Below are 27604 nucleotides of genomic sequence, written 5' to 3'. Positions count from 1 at the left end.
CCCTAAGTCGAAGGTTCAGGCTATGGCATATGAAGTATCCCATGTCTTATGGTTGGAGTTGGCATCAGTTCATCCTCTGAAGTCCATCATAATAGACTGAAGTGATATTTGGCTGGCACCGGCTGCTATTAGTCATCATCACTCAGCGACACATAGCAGTGGAGTCTGACACAAATCAGGAACGAAGCTGGATCCAGCCGGTTCTGGTAATAGATATAGATATAGATATAAATCTCAAGGTTGAGACAGGGAAACAAATAAAATAATATTAGCATAGATACCATTCAATTTATTTCAGTTATAGTTTATGTTAAATGTTTCTGGTTCCGGCTGACCTAACTAAAGCAGACTAATTGTGAGTTGAAGGATAAATTAGGTGTATGTCTGGCTAAATATGTGTCTTTAGTCTAGACTTAAACTGAGTGAGTGTGTCTGCTTCCCGAACTGTCATAGGTCATGAAGAGCTAACAAATAGTATTAAAAAAATCAAAAGCCACAACATGTATGTCAGATCCAATACCAACTAAGCTCTTAAAAGAGGTATTCCCTGTAATCTCAGAACCTCTTTTTTTTTCTCCCCTTTTCTCCCAATTTGGAATGCCCAATTCCCACTACTTAGTAGGTCCTCGTGGTGGCGCGGTTACTCACCTCAATCCGGGTGGCGGAGGACAAGTCTCAGTTGCCTCCGCTTCTGAGACCGTCAATCCGTGCATCTTATCACGTGACTCGTTGTGCATGACACCGCGGAGACTCGCAGCTTGTGGAGGCTCATGCTACTCTCCACGATCCACGCACAACTTACCACACGCCCCATTGAGAGCGAGAACCACTAATCATGACCATGAGGAGGTTACTCCATGTGACTCTACCCTCCCTAGCAACCGGGCCAATTTGGTTGTTTAGGAGACCTGGCTGGAGTCACTCAGCATGCCCTGGATTTGAACTCACGACTCCAGGGGTGATAGTCAGCGTCAATACTCGCTGAGATACCCAAGCCCTCTCAGAACCTCTTCTTAATATTATTAACTCCTCACTATCTTTAGGACATGTCCCAATAAACTTTAAAATGGCAGTTATCAAACTGCTTATTAAGAAGCCACAGCTTGATTCTGGCGAATTGGCTAGTTACAGACCGATTTCAAATCTACTGTTTATGTTGAAAATACTAGAAAAGGTAGTGTCCTCCCAACTGTTCATTTCAACAGAGGAATAGTATATATGAACAATTTCAGTCAGTATTTAGGCTCCATCACAGTACAGAGACTGCACTTATCAGAGTTACAAATGACTTGCTCTTATCATCTGATCACGACTGCATTTCACTTCTAGTGCTTTTAGATCTTAGTGCTGTCTTTGACACCATAGATCACGACATTCTCTTGAACAGGCTGAAGAATTATGTTGGCATGTGTGGAGTTGCATTATTTGAATTGTCAAATCAAACTAACGTATGGAGTGCCACAGGGATCAGTTTTAGGGCCTCTGCTTTTCTCCTTATACATGCTTCCCCAAGGAGATATTATCAGGAATCGTGGAATAAGTTTCCACTGTTATGCCGATGATACCCAACTTTATATTTCTTCTAAACCTGATGAGATTTCACAATTCTCCAAATTAGCAGAGTGTATCAATGAAATAAAAGATTGGATGGCCAGAAATTTCCTTCTACTAAATTCCGACAAAACAGAGGTACTAATTATTGGACCAAAAATCTTAAAAATAAGCAGCTAAAATATAATATTAATCTCGATGGATGTACTGTTACATCATCTTCAACTTAGATGTTATATCTGATACCAATCTGTCCTTTGAAAACCAAATTTCCAATGTTTGTAAGCATTCTTCCACCTCAGAAATATTGCTAAATTATGACACATGCTCTCTGTTGCTGATGCCGAAAAACTAATTCATGCGTTCATGACCTCAAGACTAGATTATTGTAATGCATTACTGGGAGGATGTCCAGCCAGAGTGCTGACTAGAACCAAGAAATATGATCATATTAGCCCCATTTTATCATCGTTACATTGGCTACCTGTTAAATTTCTTATTAATTTTTAAATTCTGTTAACTACATACAAAGCTTTGAATGGTCTAGCTCTGCAGTACTTAAGTGACCTTCTACCACACTATATTGCATCACGTTCATTACGATCACAAATTTCTGGCCTGTTAAAAGTTCCTAGAATATCAAAATCCTCAAAAGGCGGTAGATCCTTTTCATATTTGGCTCCTAAACTATGGAATAGTCTCTCTAACACTGTGAAGGATTGAAGTTGCTCGTGAGGAAAATTATGAGACACTGTTTTCTGAGATACTGTGACAGACGATTGCATAATTCCAGTTTTGTTTCAGATGATTTCTATTTAATCAATAAAGAAATTAATGAAGTCATTACTATTGTGCTGCGACAGAATATCAGGTTCAGTCGAGTCTTTATTTCTAACCAATTTATCCACAGTACTGAATAAACACTTAGGACTGTTGTGGTTATTTTCTATGAGTTTGCTCAGATATGCTGACCTGGCAGCTTTTAGTGCCTGTCTGTAGCTACAGACACTATCCTTCCATGCACCGTGAAATACCTCTAATTTTGTATTCTTCCACATGCTCTCCATTTTCGGAGCTGTTCTCTTGAGAGCATGAGTGTGATCATTGTACCATGGTGCAAGGCTTTTTCTTTAATTTTCTTTAATCGAAGGGGGGCGACACCATCAAGAGTGCTAGAGATGACTGTATTTATATTTTCTGTTATTACATCAAGTTCGAGTATGTGAAACAATTCTGGTAAATTATTAGTGAAGCTATCTTTAGTGGTCTAAAGAATAGTTCTACCTGAATGATAGCGTGGTGTAGATTGAGTAACATTAGCTGATCACAGCATACAAGAGATGAGGTAATGATCCGAGATGTCTGCGGTAGAATTTTTATATTATCAACATCAACTCCATATGACAGAATTAAATGTAGCGTATGATTATGCGGATGAGTTGATCCTGTCACATTTGTCTGACTCCAAGAGAGTTGAGAATATCAATAAATGCTAATCCCAATGTGTCATTTTCATTATCTATATGAATGTTGAAGTCACCAACAATTAAATCTCTATCTACAGTAACTACAAGATCTGATAGAAAATGTACAAATTCACCAAGAAAACCAGAATATGGCCCGTGTGATCTACATACTGTAGCAAGGGCAAAAGACGAGGGAGATTTTTTATTTATATCTGACTGTGTCATATTAAGCATTATTAGTTCAAAAGACTTAAACTTATATCCTGTCCTCTGAGTAACACCAACGCATGTTTATAACAATAACCTGGGGGAGTAGATTCATATAAACTAAAATATGAATCTGGTTTAAGTCAGGTTTCAGTCAAACAGAGCACATCCAAACTATGATCTGTTATAATTTAATTTACAATTAGTGCTTTGGTAGAAAGACATCTAATGTTTAGTAGCCCTACCTTCATATGATGTTTAATCTTCACTATCTTCAAGTTTGACCTTAATCAAACTTTTTCTAAATGATTTAGTGAGGGGTTTGTGTTTGGTAGTTCGGATTAATCAGTTTGTCTGCTTCCTGATCTGTGCCCTAGTTAGTCAGATACTATCATTAATAAGACTATGAGCCAAATTACTAGAGAGGAGAGCGGCACCTTCCCTGGAGGGATGGAGTCCGTCTCTCTTTAGCAGGTCAGGTCTACCCCAAAAACTCTTCCAATTGTCTATAAATCCTATGCTATTCTCTGGACACCACTCAGATATCCAGCCATTCAGTGTCACTAATCTACTATAAACCTAGTCACCACACCGAGCAGGGAGGGGGCCAGAGCATATTACAGTGTCTGACATCGTTTTTGCAAATTCACACACCTCTTTAATATTATCTTTTGTGATCACCGGCTGGTGAAGCCGGACATCATTAGCGCCAACATGAATAACAATTTTAGAAAATCTACATTTGGCATTAGCCAGCACTTGTAAATTTGATCTGATGTCAGATGCTTGAGCCCCTGAAATGCATTTAACAATGTTGGCTGGAGTCTCTATTTCCACGTTCCTTACAATAGAATCACCAATTATTTGGGCTCTTTCAACATGATTCTCAGTGGGTGTAGCACTAAGTGGGGAGAATTGATTGGAAACCCTAACAGGAACGGGAGAGTGGTGTCGCTTTGCTGAGCGAGTATACCGCCGAGACGTCACCCAAACACCCTGCTGCAGGGGCTCTACAGCCGGAACCAAAGTGTGTGTGTTCCTCGCTGTTCTATCTGCATCCGAAACAGTATCTACTGGCTTCTCTTTCTCACTGACCTCCACTAGCGTCCGGATACGTGTTTTTCACTCATTAACCTTCTCCGTCAGCCTGACTAATTCCTTACATTTAACACATGTAAATCTCTCACTGCTGACGGAAGAAGCTATAGTAAACATGTGACATGCAAGGCAGGAAGAAATAACATGAGTGGATGCCATGACTTACCGCAATTGTTTGTTGTTGTTGTTGTTGTTGTTGTAATGGTTGTTCTTGAGTGGCGAGGGTTTAAAATCGATGTGGTTCGATGTGGTTCCTGATCAGCAGAAGTTTGAGATTGATGTAATGATCCATTTAAAACACAGTGGAGAAAAACGAATGCACGCAGTCGAGACACAAGATGTAGACAAGCGGAAAAAAAGAAAAGAGAAATGGGTGCGCATGGTAAAATACACACAGTTGAAACAGTAGAAAAGCAGAAAAAAAGCATGCGGTAAAATGGCAAAGGATAAAACGATGAACTGAATAAGCAATGCTAAGCAGGCTAGCAAGCTGCAAACACAGACTTGTGCAGCATGCCGGCAGCAACCATAACAGCATAGGAGTAAGTCCACCTCTGAATGGCTCCAAAGAAGCAAGTTTTGGAGTAGCCTAGTCAAAGTCCTGACTTGATCCAAGTGTGTTGTTTGGGAGGAGTAAAGTTTACATATGTGTCCTGAACAACCCACCTTATTGCACCAATAAGGATTAAATTAAGCAGAGTTTAGAGCTAATCCAGGGTTTGTTGATCTAAATTTTATTTTAATTTGAGTTGTGTTGCACTACTTCATTTTAAATACGGTTTAACAAATCAGAGATTAAACTTTTAACCCGTGATTAAACCGGTCACCTGCGATTAATTTTGTCCGCCATGATGGATTCTGAACTTCGCTGTAGATCGTTAGTACACAGGGCCGATCAAGGAGGTGAAAAAAATGTCACAGCAGCATGTACAATGTTACACGCTTTAAAATATGGCATCATAATTTAAGAAAAAAGGACCACACGGGTCTCAGATGGACCGTCAGCAGCACTATTGTGGCCATAAATTAACAGCCCATGCTGCTGACTGAAATGAGTATAAGAGAGGAGGGGAGCAATAACAATCACCTGTCACTTGTAACCGCTATCGTTAAATGCCGAAATTACGCTCTACTCTCGCTTCTCCTTGAGAGACCCGTCTCTGTACGGTGTCTCTGCATGTAAAGGATGGGGAAGCGGGTAATCGCGCCGCCACCGAGACAAGCCGGCACACACATTGCGGCCAGCGGCCCAACATTTCAGACCATAATAAACATAAATAATATGATAAACGTCTCTCAGAGCGCTGACGGCACAAATACTGTTAGTTTACCTAGTCATTCATGTTTAATTGTAGGTCCGTTTTTTATTTAAACCACCTCAGCTGCAAGTTTAAAGTTAATCCCTAACTGAGATTTAAATAAGAGATTAAAGTATTGGAGTAACAGGATTAAAGTTAATTCAGATTTACTGTAAAATTTAAATCAGGATAAAATCGATGGTTAAAATGTAACCCTTATTATTTTTAAACAACGTTTAAAGTTTGGTGCAACAAAATTATCAGATAAACCTTGATTTAATCTAAGTTTAAGATTAATCCTTGTGGGTGCAACCCACTCAATATCTCATACATTTCAAACCATCTCTAGAGGTGATCAGACTGCTGTCCGTCTCAAATTTTTCTTGGGCACTTGGTCTATTCATGATCGGATAGCTATCAGATCAGTAAAAACACATTTAGTATATATATATATATATTATGGTATTACTCAACAACCACTTGCTTGATCTGCACAAAACAGGTGCCGTTTTAAAGCATAGACTCTCATATTTTCAATTAATATACTTGAACTGACCAATTCTCAAATACTGCTTTTAAATTAGCTGATAAATTGGAACTGTTCCATTTTCATAATTTGCAAATTTGCGATAACAACAATCATATTTAGAAAGATCACACAGCCATGTGTCATATTCAGTGATATTCAGACCCCTTCATTTTTCCCACATTTTATGTTGCAGTCTTATGCTAAAATGTTTTAAATTATTTATTTTCACATCAATCTACCCCATAATGACAAAGCAAAAACCAGATTTTGATAACTTTGTAAATGTATTAAAAAGAAAACACTGAAGTATCACATTAACATTAGTATTCAAACCCTTTGCTATGACACTTGAAATTTATCTCAGGTGCATCCCATTTCTCTGGATCATCTTTGAGATGTTTCTACACTTTGATTGGAGTCCACCTGTGGCAAATTCAGTTGACTGGACATGATTTGGAAAGGCACACACCTGTCTATATAAAGTCTTACAGCTGAAAATGCATATCAGAGCAAAAACCAAGCCATGATGTCGAAGGAACTGCCTGCAGAGCTCCGAGACAGGATTGTGTCGAGGCACAGATCTGGGGAATATTTCAGCTGCATTGAAGTTTCCCAAGAGCACAGTGGCCTCCATTATCCTTGAAATGAAGAAGTTTGGAACAACCAGGACTCTTCCTATAGCTGGCCACCCAGCCAAACTGAGCAATCGAGGGAGAAGGGCCTTGGTAAGAGAGGTGACCAAGAACCCGATGGTCACTCTGGTTGAGCTCCAGAGATCATGTGTGGAGATGGGAGAAACTTGCAGAAGGACAACCATCACTGCAACACTCCAGCGATCTGGGCTTTATGGCAGAGTGGTCAGACGGAAGCCTCTCCTCAGTGCAAGACACATAAAAAAGCACCTAAAGGACTCTCAGACTGTGAGAAACAAGATTATCTGGTCTGATGAAACGAAGATTGAACTGTTTGGCCTCAATTCCAAGCGTCATATCTGGAGTATTGGTCGACCGATATGGGTTTTTTAATGGCCGATGCCGATATCCAGAGAGCAGGGTGTTCGATAGGCCGATACAATGTCAATATATCACACAATTTAATATAGTAAATAACATAAACATAAAATTGCTAAAATAATTATATATAAACTCTTATTTAGCACTATATTTACTAAATTTCACACAAAATTAAAAAATAATATTGTATTTTAAATAGTAGATAACAGATATCTGAAGAAACTGCTAAGTCATCAAATTGTAGTAATTTATTTGCACATGAAGAAATTGTTAATATATTAGGAAGAAGGAAATACCAGTACACACAGTAGTCCAGCATCTATGGATGGCATGTGCACATTAACAAGCGCATTTACTCAAAAAATACCGAATCAAACCAATTGTACATACAGTGATAGTGAATAAAACATTTACTTATAGCACACGTGAAGCGCTTTTACTTTGGGCTGCATCCGAAAACGTGGGCAGCTGACTTGCTACCTTACTGCCTAACCAGTTAATGGCTTAACTGACAGCTGTTTTGAATGAATGGAACTCTTAAGGAAACTGATCTCTGAACAGTTTGTAAAGCACCTTATTTTCATCCTACCTCTGTAAACAGCCTCTGGAGGCAGCATTTTCCTGTTTTCGGATGCAGCCTTGAAGTTGCACTCACACGCTCGTGCGGATCCAACATGAACAGCAATCTCCTGACAGTTTAAACGGCCTGGATCACATGCTTGGATTGTCACGGACTGACCGTCATGATTTGTGAATCAGAGGAACTTTTGATCCTGAAGTTTTTGATTCTGGCTGATAGAATACGGGCTTCAGAGGAAGATATTACATGAGCGCTCGACGGGAAGAAACGCTGGATTTTTGTGAGGTTCGTGAAGGACATCCGTTTAAACGAGATATCTGCATATTAGCAGACGGTGTATGATATTAGTTTTATTGATATTTGCCTTTTATCATTAGAAAAGAAAGTTAAAAGTGACAGGAAACTGTTGAGAAGAGGCTGATAGAATACATGCTTAAGAGAGAAATCAATGAGCGCTCCACAGGATGCTGGATCTGCTGAAGTTTTGTGAGGTTGGTTTATTACATCTGTTTAAACGAGATCTGTGCATATTAGCAGATGGTGTATGATATTAGTTTTATTGATATTTGCCTTTTATCATTAGAAAAGAAAGTTAAAAGTGACAGGAAACTGTTGAGAAGAGGCTGATAGAATATGTGTTTTAGAGGTAAATAAATGAGCGCTCCACAGGATGCTGGATCTGCTCAAGTTTTGTGAGGTTGGTTTATTACATCTGTTTAAACGAGATCTGTGCATATTAGCAGATGGTATATATGATGTTAGTTTATTGATATTTGCCTTTTATCATTAGACAAGACAGATAAAAGTTACAGGAAACTGTTAAGGAGAGAGAGGGAGAATGAAAGAGGCGAGCACTTTAACATTATGAGCTCAAACGCATCTGCCGCGGCTCTGATATGTGGACCGTTTAAATGACACTGTGTTGCACTATTATTGTAGTAACACGATGGCACGTAACAACAAAATGAACCATGACTGGTCGTTTACATGTATCAGTCACTTCACATGCAAGCAGGCGATTATCAGCGCCCTAAAGAAACAAATCGGCCAAACTGGAAAACTTAACGGCCGATAATTAAAAAAGTCAGAATATCAGCCGATTTATTGGCCTCGGTGATATATCGGTCAACCACTAGTCTGGAGGAAACCAGGCACCACTCATCCCATGTGCAATACCATCCCAACGGTGAAGCATGGTGGTGGACGCATCATGCTGTGGGGTGTTTTTCAGTGGCAGGGACTGGGAGACTGGTCAGGGTTGAATGCAGCAAAATACAGAGATATCCTTCATGAAAACCTGGTCCTCAGACTGTGCTGAAGGTTCACCTTCCACCAGGACGATGACCCTAAACACACAGCCAAGACAACGCAAGAGTGGCTTCGTGACAACTCTGTGAATGTCATTGAGTGGCCCATTCAGCGCCCGGACTTGAACCCAATCGAACATCTCTGGAGAGACCTAAAAATGACTGTTCACCGACGGTCCCCATTCAACCTGACAGAGCTTGAGAGGATCTGCAGAGAAGAATGGCAGAAAATCCCCAAATCCAGGTGTGCAAAGCTTGTCGCATCATACCCAAAAACACTTGAGGCTGTAATCGCTCCCAAAGGTGCTTCAACTAAGTACTGAGTTAAGGGTCTGAATACTTATCAATGTGATATTTCAGTGTTTTCTTTTTAATAAATTTGCAAAGTTATCAAAAATCTGTTTTTTTCTTTGTCATTATGGGGTATGGAGTGTAGATTGATGTGAAACAAAATAATTTAAAGTATTTTAGCATAAGACTGCAACATAACAAAATGTGAAAAAAAAAAATGAAGGGGTCTGAATACTTTCTGAATGCACTGAATCTTTGGAAAGGTCTTGATTAGAAGAATATATCAAGCAGATTTATTTCACTCAGAGATTAAACTACAATAAGTATTAGCATGTGAAATGCACACATATGATAAACAGAGAAAACAGAACCATTGTCACATTTTGGTTTATAACTTCATGAAAAATAAACATGAAATAAAAAGTGGAATACCACAACTTACAGCAGACGGCTCCGAATAAAACAAGCCCACACTCGACGTGATATGATGAGCTGATCCTGAAATATTCTTCAAAGAGTGTCATCACAAGCTATTGTGGCTATCGCTAATGGCGTCTCAATGACGACAGTTTCTCTGGGATCGATTAACTGAAACATTTACGTCATAGATGTGTCAGACCATCCTCATTGGCTGTCTAGAGTGTGTCAAATTCCATATTTGGAAAAATCCATGTGTCCCACGTGATGTAAACAGAACCAGAGCGCACATTCATACATGCGCTCAAGAGGATGCTCAATGCACATTTTATGAATGTCACACACACACAGACACACACAGACACACAGAGAGACACATGCACAGACACACACACACACAAACAAACACAGACACACACACACACACACACACACACACACAGAGAGAGACACATGCACATACACACACACACACAAACACATACACACACACACACACACACACACACACACACACACAGAGAGAGACACATGCACATACACACACACACACACACACAAACAAACACATACACACACACACACACACACACACACGCACAGACACACACACACACACACACAGAGAGAGACACATGCACATACACACACACACACAAACAAACACAGACACACACACACACACACAAACAAACACAGACACACACACACACAGACACACGCACAAACAAACACACACACAGAGACACACGCACAAACAAACACACACACACACAGACACACACTTACAAACAGAGACACACGCACAGACACACACACACACACACACACACACAGCAGTGGCAGTAATCACACATGCAGTTTATGGTCTCACAAATAAATATTTGACAAATGTCTTGTAGTTATTCTCAAAGGTGCACAGCTCATTTATATCCAGACAGTCTTAAAGGGGAATTTGTTAAAAGCAATCTTTAACACATTTATTCATGATGTAAAATGTTGTTTTTATATGTATGTAATATGTATCGAAGATTGTGATTGCTCATTTAAGTTTTGTTTTATTCAGAGGAACAGTATTTAAACTGACGCACATATAATAAAAGCAACACACAAACACACAGCAGTTTTTCAACAGGACAGCGTCCTCTTATGAATACTGTCTGAGTCTTCATCACTCGCTGTAACTCGTCAGCTCTTCCTCAATATGGATAACTGTGTATTTGTGTGTTCTCACATTATTGGTAGGAATACACAAAAATAAACCAAATTCCTCAACGCTGACACAAATAACAGCACAACACCCTTTTTGTACTTGAGACTGTGACATTTATCCATTTGTGTTTATGTTGTCTGGAGCTTGTTCAGTTTATGTCTAGATCGACTGCTCCATGTAAAAAAAACAACCAGATAACAAACAGGAAGTTTGTAATTATTGGACAAGGTTTGTTTCTCTTACTCTATAGATGCAGAAAACTCATACAAGAGAAAATCCTGCACGCAATGCTCATTGAGCAGCATAAGCCAACAAAAGTGTCTCTGATAAGAAACCTGTTTGGTTGTAAAGAGGAGAGTCTGTAGTTTCGTTTGATATGTTGTTTTAAAAAATCAGTTCATTTTTCGCACGTCAGCGCACTGATAAACATGATGTCCACATACGTGGATTTTGGGAAATGATTCCCTCAAAAGTTGAAAAAACATGTTCATTATTTTGAATAACTTGAAAACAACATTAACACATCTGTGTGTCATTTCACTTCATTTTAATATAAATGGTGTTATATTTTATTTTGTTATCACTGTACAATACGGTTCTATTCATTAATATTAATAAATGCATTCCTATATTTACTGTACATTATCACATTGAGAATTAATATATTCATGCAAAAGCTGAAAAATGTGTCTTTCAGAGGCTTTATATGGAGTTAGGATGAAAATAAGGTGCATTTCAAACTGTTCTGAGACCAGTGCAGACAGACAGCACACTGGAGGTTAAGTCATTCACTAAATAGGGAGCAAGGGAGCATCCTATAGCTCTCTATGCAGATGAGTGCATTAAAGTTGGGTAACTTACGTTGGGTGACGTACGTTTCAGGAATGTGTGTGAGGTCACCGATTGACCTCTGTGTGGTGCAGGTTTACAGACTCTTCGTGCTCTCTAATCACGATCGGCCTGCGTTGAATGCGACTGGTTTCAGACTGACGGTGTATCCAAGCTAAACATGTATGAAATGTTTGCATTGGTTTCTCAGTTGTACGATTTATTAATAATCACAATAAAACCACACCTGAATCACTGAGTTTGCACAACCATTCTCAACATAAAGCAAAGAAACACAGAGTTCCTGTCATATATGGTTATCTGTAGCTTTCAGTTTCAACTCTACAAACATACAACACAGTTGATAAACACATTTGTTCACATGTGGTTATAACTGTCAGTAAATGTGTTTGTTTGCTAAGCTTTTTCACAGCTTGACCTCACGTCTGATGTAATATTTTCTTCATCTAAATAACATTAACATACAAGGAGAACACAATGCTTCACACACAACGAAAATCCATTTACATTTACATTTATACATTTGGCAGACGCTTTTATCCAAAGTGACTTACAGTGCACTTATTACAGGGACAATACCCCTGGAGTAACCTGGAGTTAAGTGCCTTGCTCAAGGACACAATGGTGGTGACTGTGGGGATTGAACCAGCAACCTTCTGATTACAAGTTCAGTGCTTTACCCACTACACCATTTCTCTCCGTTCTGTATCCAACATCATGTGATTGTTCCCGTAACCTGTCTGTAGCACTCTGCACCTGTCTGTCTGTCTGTCTCTCTCACTTCCAGAAGAGCTTCACTACATTCGGTGCATCTACAGGACGCAATACTCACTGCATCTACATCATGGCTTTCTTTAAACCTGATTAGCTGAAGTTTGTCAAATGTTTGAACGAAAAGTAAACCTTAGGGTTACAAAGTCTAATTTCAAAATCTAAAAACAGCGAAGGATCAGATGGTTTTCCATCATCTGCGGCTTGTGTTTTGTTACACTGCTAAAAGTCATTTTCTTACAGAGTATTTTTGTCCTATTTACAGGTAAAAATATTTAAAAATCCTTAAAAAAAATCAAAAATAAAAGATGATGTGTCTCAAGCTATTTGTACTTATCAGTTAGACAAATCCGTCGTTCTACAGTGTCTCATCTCACCTCAACTTCATTAAAATTCTACATTTCTCTCTTAAAACTGTAACCTGCTGTATATTCATCAGTCTGTCTCTCTGGTTCTTTCTCTGTGTGTCTCCATCATCGAGTCAGTCGCCTCTTTCCCACATGAAACCTGTTAAATTGCGGTAAAACTGCCGGATTGCCTTTTCTGGTAAATGAACCAAATCTGCTATTCACACATGTGCAACTGCTTTTTTATTTGTTGCTGAAGGAGACGAGTAACTTTATCATTGGTATTTAGGAATCACTTACCCTAAATTTGGATGAAGAGAAGCGCTGGATTACACAACACAATATCTAATGTTTTGTGCCCCCTCTGCATTAAAGGTGTTCAAAAAGAGGAAGTCATGCCATGCTGTGGGTGTGGCAGAGAATGTGGCACAGAGTCTTTTGTGTTCCTACAGAAAGTAACCCTGCTTTTTTCTTTTTCTTTTTTTAAAATCATACACTTACCGACTATGTAAATGGATACAGCTAAAAATTCGGCATCACACACTAAACGACTGTCAAGTCAATCCAATCCAATTACAAACTCACATGGAAACACACACCCTCCACATGACAGATGTAAACAAACACAGATGTATGGGAACGCTGCCATTGTTGTTGCTGCTACTCTGTTCTGACGTCTTTGTTCACACGCAGAATCAAAACTGAACCGTTACAATTTCTCATTCAGGGAAATAGCTGATTTACTGGTATTTCCCAACGGGTCCTGATCACACATGACGTCTAAATGGAAAAACTTTCCGGCAAAGGCTGTATGTGTTAGGACTGGTTAAAAACATCGATTTTCTGATGCATCGCAATCTTCATTTGAATGATCTCAATATCAATTCTTAAATCCCATAATCAATCTTTAAAAGATGCTGGAAGCGATTTTAACCATTCTAGAATTTCTACAAACGGAGCCGTTGGATTAGCCACGCCCACTTTTTCCAAAACCCGCAATCCACAGAAACCAAATGAGCGTTATTAAGACCGACACAGTGAAGAAATGATTTTCAAAAACAACAGCAGCAAAATAGCATCCTCAACTGACAAATGTAATGAACATCATGGCATAAAAATGGCATTAAGCCTCAATAATTCGCTGCAACTGCAATACTATGAGAACTCGCAAAATAATTGACAGACAAAGCGTCATTGTCTGCGGATCGCGGACACATTTTTGTTTGCAGTTTACAAAGTCTAGAGCGGTCACAGAGACTCTGATATCACACAACACTTATTTCATTAATATCTTTCAGGCAGTAGGACATTTTTTTGCAAACCTTTCCATGAAAATAAAAGTCGCTTACAGCACCTTTAACTATATTTGCAACTCTCTACAATGACAGTAAATCACTCACACATTCTGCCATATCCGACTATAACTGTGATTGTCCACTGGCTGGTAAATGTTGAGATTTCACTCAGCAGTAATTGTGTAGTATCTCTCTCTCTCTCTCTCTCTCAGTCCTCTTTGCACCTTGCAGTGCTTGAGGCGAAGGCAAGGGAGCGCCACCTGTCTCTGTCAGCTGCTGCTGTGGGGCCTGTCTGGAGGGTCAGTTTTCTTGCTTTCAGCTCTCTCTCAAACTGTCCTGCACCATGTTTCCTTGGGTCTGCCACGGTTTCTTTTCCCTGTGGCATCCAGTGGAGCACTGTCCTGGGCAAGGAGTTGGGCAGCTTTCTGCAGACAAGTCCAAGCCATCTCCAGTGGCACAGCTGCACAACTCCTGAGATGGTTTGCACTCCTGCTCTGATCAGGAGTTCTTCATTTGGGATGATGCTGGGCCAGAAGATCTGCAATATATAAATTTGGATTGGAAGGCATCAAGCTTGCACCCGATGATGGTAGTGGTCTTCCAGCATTCTGAGTTGTACAGGAGGATGCTGAGGACATTGCTCTTGAAAATCTTGATCTTGGTGTTCAAGATAGTGGACCTCCATATGGGCTTGAGCATAGCAAATGCTTGGTTTGCTCTGCTAACCCTGCTGTTAACTTGTAGGCAGTCACCATCAGCTGTGATTTTGCTGCCAAAGTAGACAAACTGTTCCACCGCTTCTAGGGGACTGTCATTGATATTGATGGGTTACTCTACTCTTGAGTTCTTCTTCATCAGTTGGGTCTTTTTGGTGTTGACTTTAAGGCAGATGGTGCTGGCCGTCTCTGAGAGGCTTTCCATCTTCTGCTGCATATCTTGGTGTCTGCTAAAAAGCAGCCCTATGTCATCAGTGTAGTTCAGGTCTTCCAACACCGAGGTGAGCGTCCACTGGATCCAGTGGGAAGGAGACATAAACCGAAAATGTAACATTTTCTGTTAAAGCATGATTTTCTGTAAATCTGCTTTAAAACGATGTGCGTTGTGAAAAGCGCTATACAAATAAAAATGATTTGACTTGGTTTGGCGCATCAGCCAGTCCAGTGCCAAGGAGAAGAGTAGTGGTGAGAGGATGCAGCCTTGCTTGATACCAGTGTTTACCTGGAAAGCTTCGGACATATGGTTCTGGTGGATGACTTTGCACTCAAAGTTTTCATAGAGTGACTTAATGATGTTGACTAACTTTTGGGGTGTCCCATAGTGCCTAAGGATCTTCCATAGCGACACTCGGTGTAGACTATCGAAAGCTTTCTCAAAGTCCACAAATACAACGTAGAGTGTACTGTTCCATTCATGGGATTGTTCAAGAATCTGTCGTAAAACAAAGACGTGATCAATGCAGGATCCTTTTCTGAAACCAACATGTTCTTGGTGGAGAATGGTGTCTATTGCTTCAGAGATACGTTGGAGTATAATGCGACTGAAGACTTTGCTGGTAAGTGATATTAGTTTGATACCACTCCAGTAGTTACAGTTGCCAAGGTCCCCTTTCTTTGGTATTTTCACTATGATGTTGATCTTTCAGATGGCAGAGGATTCTTCACTGTCCCAGATTTCCTGTAAGATGCCTTGGAAGATCTGTGGTATTTCTTGTGTAGTATAGTGCTGAAGAAGTTCAGCAGCGAGATCTGAGAGTAAAAAGTTTGATTGTAATGTGTGTTCAAAGACGAGATCCACGGATCCATTTGTCATTGAATAATGTCTCTTTTAAAGGGGTCATGAAATGGAGAATCAAATTGTCCTTGATATTTAGACATATAAGAGGTAACTGTACTATAAAAACATACTGTAAATTTCAGAACTCAAAACTTGCTCTCCTGTCTAAAAAGAGTATTTACAGTTGCCACTAGGGCTGAGCGATTAATCACATTTTATTTTCAATTATGATTTTGGCTTCCAACGATTATGAAAACAAGAATCTATCTATAAACGATAGTGCCGCATTCCTTTTCGCAATGAAACACCCCAGCATTATATCTTTAAAGTATCCTTTATTAAAGTTCAAATAATAAGGAAGCGGGTTATGAAAATAAACTCTGACACTGGCATTTCTGTGTGCGGTCAGCGCCATGTCTATGAGTCGCGTGAAGTGACCGGGGAAGAGATTGAATCTCTCGGCTGATGCACACTCTGGCGCGGGGACGCTCGTCACGATTATAACGTGATATCTCGGGATGTAGTGAATATGTGTCACGTTCACTGTGTATCTTATCATGAACAAGATCAGTGATAGCAGCTCTATTAAGAAGAGAAAGTTTGTTTTTTGTGAGTTAAAGATGGATCGAAGTGAACATAAATGTGAGAGAGTCTTAGTCTTAGGAGCTATACTGCAGAAGAAAAAATGTATATCAGAGAATGTTGAATACAATATTTAACATTAACGACATTAACGCTTCTCGATTTTTGAAGGGGAAAGTGACAGAGAATTTTATGTCTGTCCGGTCAATAACAAAAAATAACCGGCTATATTTGTGATAGGCTAGGCCTGTGGCACTTATTACAAAGTTCATGCTCTTATTCTGCTGTTGAAAATAATCCAGAGCGCCTAATTTTATAATTCGCTAGTGATCTAGTAACAGCTGCGTCCTGTTTGATTGACAGGTGGTGTAAGTGTGTGTGCTGAACATACGCTAATGCACACCTGAACGGTCAAATACATTTAAAAATTCTGCCAAAATGCCCGTCTTGGTGAGGTATTCATGTAAACACAGAGAGTGATGTCTAAACGTAAACACTGGGTTTGTATTAAAATGTGGGACTTGTAAGTATAAATGTAAACTAATAGATCTGCTGCTGTCTAGTGTGTCATTATAATAATCAAACAATCAGAACAAGAAAACACTCACTGCTCTTGACTGAGTAACTTTAGCAGCTTTATAAAGTATTAATGTATTATAATCATACAGTGAAGACCAGTAATAGTTTGTTGCATTTCATTCTGAATGTTTCTTTGAATACTCGATACTGCTGTTAAAAACCTTTAAAGCTGAAAAAACCACCGAATTGTCTTAACTTGTTCTATTATTTTTAATCTATTTCTATTCATTGCTGTTTTTTATTGTTATTTTATTACTGACTGTTTACTAGTGTTGAAATAATTAAGAACTTGAAATCACTCTTCCATAATTAATATATTAGTGTTATTATTTGTTGTGGTTTTGAAGCTGATATTGAGAATCGTCATATTTCACGACAGACTCCTGATATTGTGATAATGTATAGTCTTTATTGTACATGATAGATGTTGCTGCAATAACATAATGATAAAGTAGATCTCATTCTATAGAAGTGTGATCACTCCTGCTGTAAATGATGACGATGAGGATTTTCTTTATTTCACTACCATATGTAACATAAAATAATGATCATATGACAACAGTCTCCTCCCCTCCAGTGCAGTTTACATTTCAAGTTCAAGGAATTCCACTGTTAAAAACACAAGTTTTATGAATGCATGATGTTTCTAAAGTCAATGAGTAATCGTGTTAAATAATCGTGATCTCAATATTGACCAAAATAATCCTGATTATGATTTTTGCCTTAATCGAGCAGCCCTAATTGCCACCCTGCTGAAACGGCTCATTTTTAAATCTGTCTGTTTGTGACATCATGAAACATTGCTTATTTGTATTTACACATCCCACGACATGCGTCACTGCACCCTTGGCCCCGCCCACTGGCGTGCAGTTCAAGTCAAGAGAGCAGGACTTCCATGGCTAACTATTCCTAACATAACACCTAAGGGGACCCATCTGGACTATTTTGGATTATTTTTGAATATATTCATGCACTAGACAGACATCTTTGACTGCTTGATACATATCTCGGGCCGCTGTAAAAAGACGCAGTGTCAAGTTACAACTATGAAAGGGAGAAGCAACTATCTTTCATTCAGCTGCTTCCTGTGTTGCTTTGAGCACAAACATGTCATGGACGCGTTCTTTACCCCATCTGCGCTATTTCTAATTGTTGAATGTAAACATAGGACGTCTTCGACCGTTTCGGTGTGTTTCCGCCTCAGTGCACCTTCAGTATGTATGTGCATAATTTCACCGCTCTTTGGACTATGTGTGTGTGTTTTTTTCGGCTCATGTCAGCATGGATTGCTTGTGAACAGAAAAAATACGATTCAAGCTTTGCAAAGGAACTCTTATTGAAAGAGGGGCAGTTAAAAATACTTCAAAAATGTAAGTATTTAATTCATGAATATTTCAAATGTCATGACTGTTTGATAGTTTATGGGTGTTAATACTGGAGATGAACAGTTTAATATACTGTATTCAGATGCAATGTGTTGGATGTGCGTTATGTGTAAACCCTGCAATTTTGTTTTATAATGTTTTTATAATGTATAATGTATAATGTGAGTTTGCTGTATTTGAGGGGCTGCACGATGTTAGCCAATCAGAACAGTGGAAGTTTACATTGACGTTTTAAGGAGGTGCTTAGAGCCAAAACTGAGTGTTTCCGACAGAGGGCCAAAAACAGGGTGGAAAATTATTATTTATTACTAAATTGTGACTGTTTTGGTGCAAAAAAAAAAAAAAAAAAATAACACTTTTCATAACATTATTAGTGGACCTCAGGGAAGATAATAAAACTATTTAAAAAAATAGCACTTCATGGCACCTTTAATATCCTTTTTGTCCTTTACAGTCAGTCGTTGATCAAAAACAACTAAATTAGTAACATTTAATTAAAATCTTGCATAGACAAATGCTGTAAAAACATTCAATTTCTCAATATTATTCACTCGTTTACAGAAGTGCCGGTTTTCTTAAAGAGACAGTAACAACTTTTAGCATGTTCTACAAATCAATATAATTACTTTTAAATAGTATAAATTATGCATTAAACAATAAATGTAACAAAATATAATATATACAATATAATATCATAATTATTGAATACATGGATTTGTACAGTTTTAAAAAGCTGAAATGTGACCAAAATGATGGAAAAAAATAAAATATGATTTTTATTCTCCCCAGTTTGGAATGCTCAATTCCCAATGCGCTCTAAGTCCTCGTAGTGGTGTAGTGACTCGACTCAATCTGGGTGACGGAGGACGAATCTCAGTTGCCTCCATGTCTGAGACCATCAATCCACGCAACTTATCATGTGACTTGTTGAGCACGTTACCAAGGAGACGTAGCGCATGTGGAGGCTTCACGCTATTCTCCACGGCATCCACGCACAACTCACCACACGCCCCACCGAGAGCGAGAACCACATTATAGCGACCACGAGGAGGTTACCCCATGTGACTCTACCCACCCTAGCAACCGGACCAATTTGGTTGCTTAGGAGACCTGGCTGGAGTCACTCAGCACACCCTGGATTCAAACTCATGACTCCAGGTGTGATAGTCAGCGTCTTTACTTGCTGAGTTATCCAGACCCCATAAAATATTTTTTGTAATGTACGCTGTTGTAAGGTCGTCTGTATAATTGACAGCATTGGCTGGGAGAGAATTTCTTTAATTTGTAATCAAAATGGACATTTTAACTGAATTGTACCCATATGAATTGGAATCGAATCAAGAGCCTGTGAATCAGATTAAGAGTTGGTAAATCTGTATCAATACACAGCCCTACTATATGTGATCAGATTGACCTGCCATTTCTACATCTTACACACACACACACACACACACACACACACACACACACACACACAAACACACACAAACACACACAAACAGTATTTGGATTGTATTCAGGCATGTAGGCCGTCCCCCTAACCCACTCGTGCAAAAATCCCAACAATTCATATATTAAATGTACAACAGCTTTACATCCATTCAGTTGTGTGTGTGTGTGTGTGTGCGCATCTCAAGAACACTAAAGTCAGACTTACAGGATTTGTGGGTTGGAATCATGTTGTTGTGGGTGTTTATTTAATTTCACATCATTTGGATGGATGTTCATTTGACTCACAATGAATCGTTCATACATTCTCTAAATGTTACAGAAACATCTCTATAAACATGTTCAGTGAACATGAACCCGTTACTGTTGTTCTGGTTCTGATGGCCCAGATAACTGTATAGTGTGCTGACACACACCGCAATATGTAACACTGATGTTAAACAAAAGCAAACAACACAATCAACATCAAATCAATATATTCATGTATCAGACAGAAACACTCTGTGTGCTGTAATGTGTCTGTTGTGTTTGTGTTCTTGTGGCTTTAATGCACAATATTGTTTTTACACGCTAATACACAACAGCATGCAACACTAATATGATGATGATGATGATGATGATGTGTGTGTGTGTGTGTGTGTGTGTGTACAGTGTGAGATGCATTACAGTACTCTTCTGTGTATACATTTTCCATCAGACAACACACACACACACACACACACACACACGAGAGAGAGAGAGAGAGAGAGAGACAGGTGAGGATGAAATAGAGGACAGGCGGATGGACAGACAGGTAGACGTGAGATATCAAGATGTTTTACCTTTCTGGGGAAGAGGATTTTTCCGAGTTGACGGACATGAGCACGTCACTCGCTCCCGAAAAAACGGAGCAGAAGCACAAACGAATAAAACCCTCGTTCTGTCTGTCTGTCTGTCTGTCTGTCTCTTCCGGAGCGTTTTTCTGCGTGCTGGAGGTGAGGGGGGTCTTCCTCCTCCTCCGTTCTCCTCTTCCTCACGGGAAAAGAAAGGATGGAGGACACACTCGGATCGGATGTGAATCTTACACTGACTCACTGTTTCCTGTCTGTCTCTCAATCTGATTGTTTTGTTTCTGTTCGTTCAGCTGCTGTTGTCTGCTGATGAGAAGTCTCTCTCTCTCTCTCTCTCTCTCTCTCTCTCTCTCTCTGCACAATAACAGCTCTGTGAAGGCAGCGGGCGACACCACTGCAGCGGGTGAGAGGGGGGGATCTGTGCTCAAACATGAGCTCGTCTCACTCTGTCTCACTCTCTGCTCCCCTCACACACTTCAGCGCTTCCGCTCGCCTCTTTACGACATCCTGTATCTCGGGGCAACACTGCTCGCTCTAACTCTCCCTCTCTCTCCCCCATTTTACAGCTGCTGTTTTAACATTCACCATTCTGTCCTCTCGTCTTGTCTGTCTGTCTGTCTCTCTCCTTTACTGCAGATTTTATAGTTTCTATATGAGTGTGCAGAGAGAGACAGGCAGACAGATTAAAGACCCCATATTGATCAGAGAATGTCTGTCTCTCTCCAGAGATCTGCCCGTCTCACTCCAAAGATCTGCCCGTCTCACTCCAGAGATCTGCCCGTCTCACTCCAGAGATCTGCCCGTCTCTCTCCAGAGATCTGCCTGTCTCACTCCAAAGATCTGTCCGTCTCTCTCCAGAGATCTGTCCGTCTCTCTCCAGAGATCTGCCCGTCTCTCTCCAGAGATCTGCCCGTCTCTCTCCAGAGATCTGCCTGTCTCACTCCAAAGATCTGTCCGTCTCTCTCCAGAGATCTGCCCGTCTCTCTCAAAAAAATCTGTCTGTCTCTCTGCAGAGATCTGTCAGTCTCTCTCCAAAGATCTATCTGTCTCTCTCCAAAGATCTGACTGTCTCACTGTCTGTCTCACTCCAAAGATCTGCCCGTCTCTCTCCAGAGATCTGCCCGTCTCTCTCCAGAGATCTGACTGTCTCACTCCAAAGATCTGACTGTCTCACTGTCTGTCTCACTCCAGAGATCTGCCTGTCTCACTCCAAAGATCTGTCCGTCTCTCTCCAGAGATCTGACCGTCTCACTCCAGAGATCTGCCTGTCTCACTCCAGAGATCTGACCGTCTCACTCCAGAGATCTGACCGTCTCACTCCAGGGATCTGCCTGTCTCACTCCAGAGATCTGCCCGTCTCTCTCCAGGGATCTTTCTGTCTCACTCCAGAGATCTGCCAGTCTCTCAAAAAAATCTGTCTCTCTTCAGAGATCTGTCAGTCTCTCTCCAAAGATCTGACTGTCTCACTGTCTGTCTCACTCCAGAGATCTGCCCGTCTCACTCCAGAGATCTGCCCGTCTCTCTCAAAAAAATCTGTCTGTCTGTCTCTCTGCAGAGATCTGTCAGTCTCTCTCCAAAGATCTGTCAGTCTCTCTCCAAAGATCTGACTGTCTCACTGTCTGTCTCACTCCAAAAATCTGTCTGTCTCTCTCCAGAGATCTTTGTCTCTTTCCAGTGATCTGTCCATCTCTCTTCAGCGATCTATCTGTCTCTCTTCAGCGATCTATCTCCAAAAATCTGTCTGTCTCTCTTCAGAGATCTGTATGTCTCTCTGCAGTGATCTGTATCTCTCTCCAAAAATCTGTCTGTCTCTCTTTCTAGCGACCTGTCTGTCTGAACATTACTTTAAGTAGGGGGAAAAATCTACAAGACATCTGATTTTTTAAACCGATGTTGTCTTCTAGGGTGCAAAAAAATCAATATAAACCAATCAGCACTGTGTTATAGCAACTGTTTATTGCAAAGAACACATCTAGGTGTTAACAAATGTGTGTAAAATGATAGTCAAAAGATTTAGCTAGTCCATCTCAGATATTAGGAAAAAATGTCAGATGAGAGAAGAAACGCTTCAATAGATGGTTCTATGTTAACTTGGTGTTGCACAGTAGCTTATACCATAGTACTAGCATGTTACCAGTGTTTTTCATTAAATACAGTTGTATGTACATATCTAATGTTTATGAAGCGAGACACTGAAAAGAGAGCAAGGTATAGTCAAACACAACCGTCAAAGACCTCCACCTAAGGGGCCGTTCACTTCGAACGTGTCCGCCTTTTTCTATGTAATCATGGGCTAGATGGACATCTTTGACCCTTGTGCTGTGCCTCGCTCTTTTTTCAGCTAATTTTCATAATGGGTCTTTTCCAAAACCTAGTGAGCTGCCTTGCTGTCTCCTGACTTCATAGACAACTGTCTACTAAGGATGCACCCAATCTGAAATGGAGCCTTAAAAAAATTACGATTTGGAAAACTCTTCATAGGCAGCAACTCCTCGTGACATTCAAATACAGCTTCTTAAATGCAACTTATTTCAACACAAGAGGAACGATGCCATACTCGGAGTATAAATATACACAGCACACACACACATTGTGAGTAAAATAGTCTGTTTTCTATTATTTTAAACTGTTTTATTGTTAGTTTTTAGTATCGAATGGATTCTAAGTATATTTATAATAAAATTTATCTCGCTTCTTCTGCCAACTTGGATACATTTTTCCACCCAGCACATCACAGTGCATTCTGGGATTGCCTACCCGGGGAGGTATACATAATTAAGATTGGAACTGCCTTTGTGTCAAGAGTGCACCTATGATGCCTTAAAATGCTGCCTCCAAAGGCAACTCACTAGGTTCTGAAACAGACCCATTGACTCACACCAATAAGATCACAGATAGAAATCAAAGAAGAGATTTTACCAAGAGTGTTCATATGAAGATTAGTCAAGTACATACTGTACATACAATACTGCTTTATAACACACAAACATCATCTTCACTGAAAACACTGCCAGAGAAGCCGTCAGATTTCAGAAAGAAGAAAAATCCACTGAAACTTAGCTCATCTCTCTCTCTCTCTCTCTGTGTGTGTGTGTGTGTGTGTGTAAGTAGGCCATGTAAAGATAGCTGCATCAAGCAGCCTCAATTCTGACCCCTAAAATATCAAACTGGTGAGAGACAGACTGAAGAAATCAGGTCTTTACAGCATCTTTGCTGTCCCTCTGTTCAATTCCCCCACTCACTCTAAAGATGTGTGTGTTTGTGTGTATTAGTATGCATGTATATATGTGTGTGTGTGTGTGTGTGTGTGTGTGAGAGATGTTTCATCAGTTCTGCACTCTTCTTTAGCTAATCACAGATCTGACGGTTGCCATGGTGACGGGCCGGTTTGTTCCAGCCTGTTGTGTTGTACATCACAGGAAGTGTAGTGTGTGTGTGTGTGTGTGTGTGTGTGAGACATGATCAGTAAGCTAGTTGTTTGTGTCTTAACCAGCACTGAATCAACAGCAGTAAAACTCATCAATCTCTCTTCAGTTCAACACACTGTGCAGTAAACGCATCGGGCTTCATTGTGTTCTGATGCAACTCAGTAAAACTGTAACTGTTTTTACTTTCGCTTTAAGATGAACAGAAGACACACATTTATAATTTATACAATAACTTGGCTAACAGGGTTGAATGGTTGAGCTTGATGAATGTAATCAGACTGCAATGTGTACAATTGAGAAAATAACACGATAAAGTCACTTCCTGGGTGTCATAATTTTAAGGAATGTGATTTATTTATTTTGTAATAGGGGGAAAATCATGTGGTAAAAGGGCCAACAAAATGTATTGAAACCAGTTGAGTCTCCCGTGTGATCTGCGTGAAAAATGCTATTTTGTACAACATGCAGAACAGAGTTGTTCAGGCGTGACGTCAATTTGTATGCGACCCTGAAAACTATCATGGTCCTTATTTACCACAGACCTTATTTTACTCATAAATCCAATTATAAAACCTGAAGGCAACTTACTGGGTTTTGGAACAAACTCCAAAAATAACCCATTATGTGATTTAAGTTAATGATTAAAATAAAGTGAATAGCAGTTCAAATTATTATGTCATATGAAGATACTGTTGTATGATTTTAATTGTTGGGAGCAGTAAAAAAGATCAAGACCTGCAAGGAAGGACAGGCTAAAGACGGCAATAGAGACATCTGATGTACTTAAACGAGCTGTTTGATCCCAGTCTGATCTTAAATAATCATATCAGCTGGTGTAACATGCAAGAAACAGCTGCAGACACCAGCACATAATCAGACCACAAGCATAAAGCCACTTAATTAATAATCTGGGCTGCTAACACAAATGTTATGTTTTGTATTTCTCTTATGAATGACAGTGTGTAATAATGATTATGTGTAGCTCACACTCAGCACCACCTGCTGGACTGAAGCAGCACTGACTCTACAACACCGTGTGTGTGTGTAAGTACACTGCCTGGCCAAAAAAAAAGTCGCAGTTTGGATTTAAATAAGCAGATACTTAAGAGTCTATGATTGAATCATTATTACAGTGATTAATATGTTTCAGCTGACAACAATTCTTTTAACCCTAACTGATGCAGTGTGTAGCTTCTCATTTCTTAATCATGTCAGAAGACGTATCCCATGGTCGTGGAAAAGATGTTACTGTGTTTCACATGGGGCAAATTATTGGCCTGCATCAAGAAAACAACTAAGGAGATTGCTGAAATCACTAGAATTGGGTTAAGAACTGTCTAAAGCATTACTAAAACCTGGAAGGATAGTAGTGAACCCTCAGCTTCGTGGCAATGAACCCGTCATGCATAGTGCCCACTGTACAAGCCTCTGGAGGCAGTGTTATGATCTGGGTTAGTCTAAGAAATGTTATATGGCAATGAAATGAAGTCAGCTGACTACGTGAATGTACTGAATGACCAGGTTATCCCATCAATGGATTTTTTCTTCCCTGATGGCACGGGCATATTCCAGGATGACAATGCCAAGATTCATCAGGCTCAAATTGTGAAAGAGTGGTTCAGGGAGCATGAGGAATCATTTTCACACATGAATTGGCCACCACAGAGTCCTGAGAGGAGAAGACTTTACAGAGTGGTTTGACTCTCCCGTCATCAATACAAGATCTTAGCCAAAAATTAATGCAACTCTGTGACATTGCATAAGGCTGTCAAAAAAAATGCCACGATGAATGCCCACCGGAATCAAAGCTTAAGGCAGTACAACAAAATAGAGTATGCAACTTTTTTTGTTGGCCAGGCAGTGTACACAACTACACAGCAGTACAAGAATATAAAACACTTATAAAGTGTGTTTGTGATGTTGAATTCTCACCTGATCTCATCATTTGGAGAAAGACAGAGAAAGTATTCATGGTTAATTGCTCATCGATAAAAGCTAAGCCAAACACACACACACACACACACACACACACACACACGTACGTTTATTTTATTTTTTTATCACTTGACTTCTAATGCTGTTATACTGAGCTAATGACATTTTCCATCCCCTAACCCTCACACAAACCTCTGCATTTTTACACTTTCATTAAACATTCTTTAAACTTGATTATTTATTACACCGTTTTCCTCATGTGGAACTTTGTTCTGTCTCTTTCTTCTCTAGCTTCTAAACTACTCTAGCAACCACTGGAACCTGGCATTGTGATAATGCAGATATTGTTGTTTTTCTACGACAAATTGCCTGTAAAGCATCTGCTAAATGACTCCACACAATACCTGAGATTTCTGGTTTTACTGTACATGTGGTTTTCTAAAATGTCCTAGTTTAGTGCAGAGTTATGCAGAGCTGCATTTTGGACCAATGAGATTTCACTGTTGGTGGAGCTACCCATACAGTAGATGACATTGTGGCATAAAAATGAACTAAAACATTTACAATCAGCCACAACATTAAAAGCACCTGCCTAATATTGTGTAGGTCCCCCTCGTGCCGCCAAAACAGCGCCAACCCACATCACAGAATAGCATTCAGAGATGATATTCTTCTCATCACAATTGTACAGAGTGGTTATCTGAGTTACTGTAGACTTTATCAGTTCAAACCAGTCTGGTCATTCTCTGTTGACCTCTCTCATCAACAAGGTGTTTCCATCCTGTTGTGTGTGAAAATCCCAGAAATACTCAAACCAGCTTGTCTGGCACCAACAATCATCCATGTGATTATCTAATCAGCCAATCATGTGGCAGCAGTGCAGTGCACTTCCGACGGGTGAATATCCGCAAAGCCGCAGCCCAGACGGCATTCCGGGCCGCATCAGAGCGTGCGCGAACCAACTGGTTGGTGTTTTTAAACAGACATTTTCAACCTTTCCCTCTCTTTGTCTGTAGTCCCCACATGCTTTAAAACATCCACCATTGTGCCTGTTCCAAAGCAATCAAAAATAACTTGCTTAAATGACTGGCGTCCTGTTGCTCTGACCCCCATCATCAGCAAATGTTTTGAGAGACTAATCAGAGATTACATCTGCTCTGTGCTGCCTCTCTCTCTTGACCCATTGCAGTTTGCTTACCTCAACAACCACTCCACTGATGATGCCATTGCATCTACAATACACACTGCTCTCTCCCACCTGGAAAAAAAAGAACACTTATGTGAGAATGTTGTTTGTAGACTACAGCTCAGCATTCAACACCATAGTGCCCTCCAAGCTAGATGAGAAACTCTGGGCTCTGGGCTTAAACAGCTCGCTGTGCAGCTGGATCCTGGACTTCCTGTCAAGCAG

At 40.0% G+C, this 27604-nt stretch overlaps 1 protein-coding gene across 13 annotated transcripts in view; it reads right to left on the bottom strand.

Moving 5' to 3' along the window:
* The window catches only part of LOC127435733 (SRSF protein kinase 3-like), a 47404-nt gene extending 26133 nt beyond the window's left edge, over positions 1-21271 (bottom strand). For 12 of the 13 annotated variants that reach the window (XM_051689349.1, XM_051689352.1, XM_051689351.1 and 9 more), the window contains exon 1: positions 20822-21270. In XM_051689349.1, coding sequence (XP_051545309.1) covers positions 20822-20859 — 38 coding nt within the window. In that variant the 5' untranslated portion in view covers positions 20860-21270. Of the gene's footprint in view, positions 1-20821 lie in introns of all 13 variants that reach the window. The other variant, XM_051689350.1, reaches the window with a different exon arrangement.
* Positions 21272-27604: the final 6333 nt, after the last annotated feature.

This window comes from Myxocyprinus asiaticus, chromosome 46 (genome assembly GCF_019703515.2).
Source record: "Myxocyprinus asiaticus isolate MX2 ecotype Aquarium Trade chromosome 46, UBuf_Myxa_2, whole genome shotgun sequence".
Classification (NCBI taxonomy): Eukaryota; Metazoa; Chordata; class Actinopteri; order Cypriniformes; family Catostomidae; genus Myxocyprinus; species Myxocyprinus asiaticus.
This window is presented reverse-complemented; position numbering and strand designations above follow the sequence as displayed.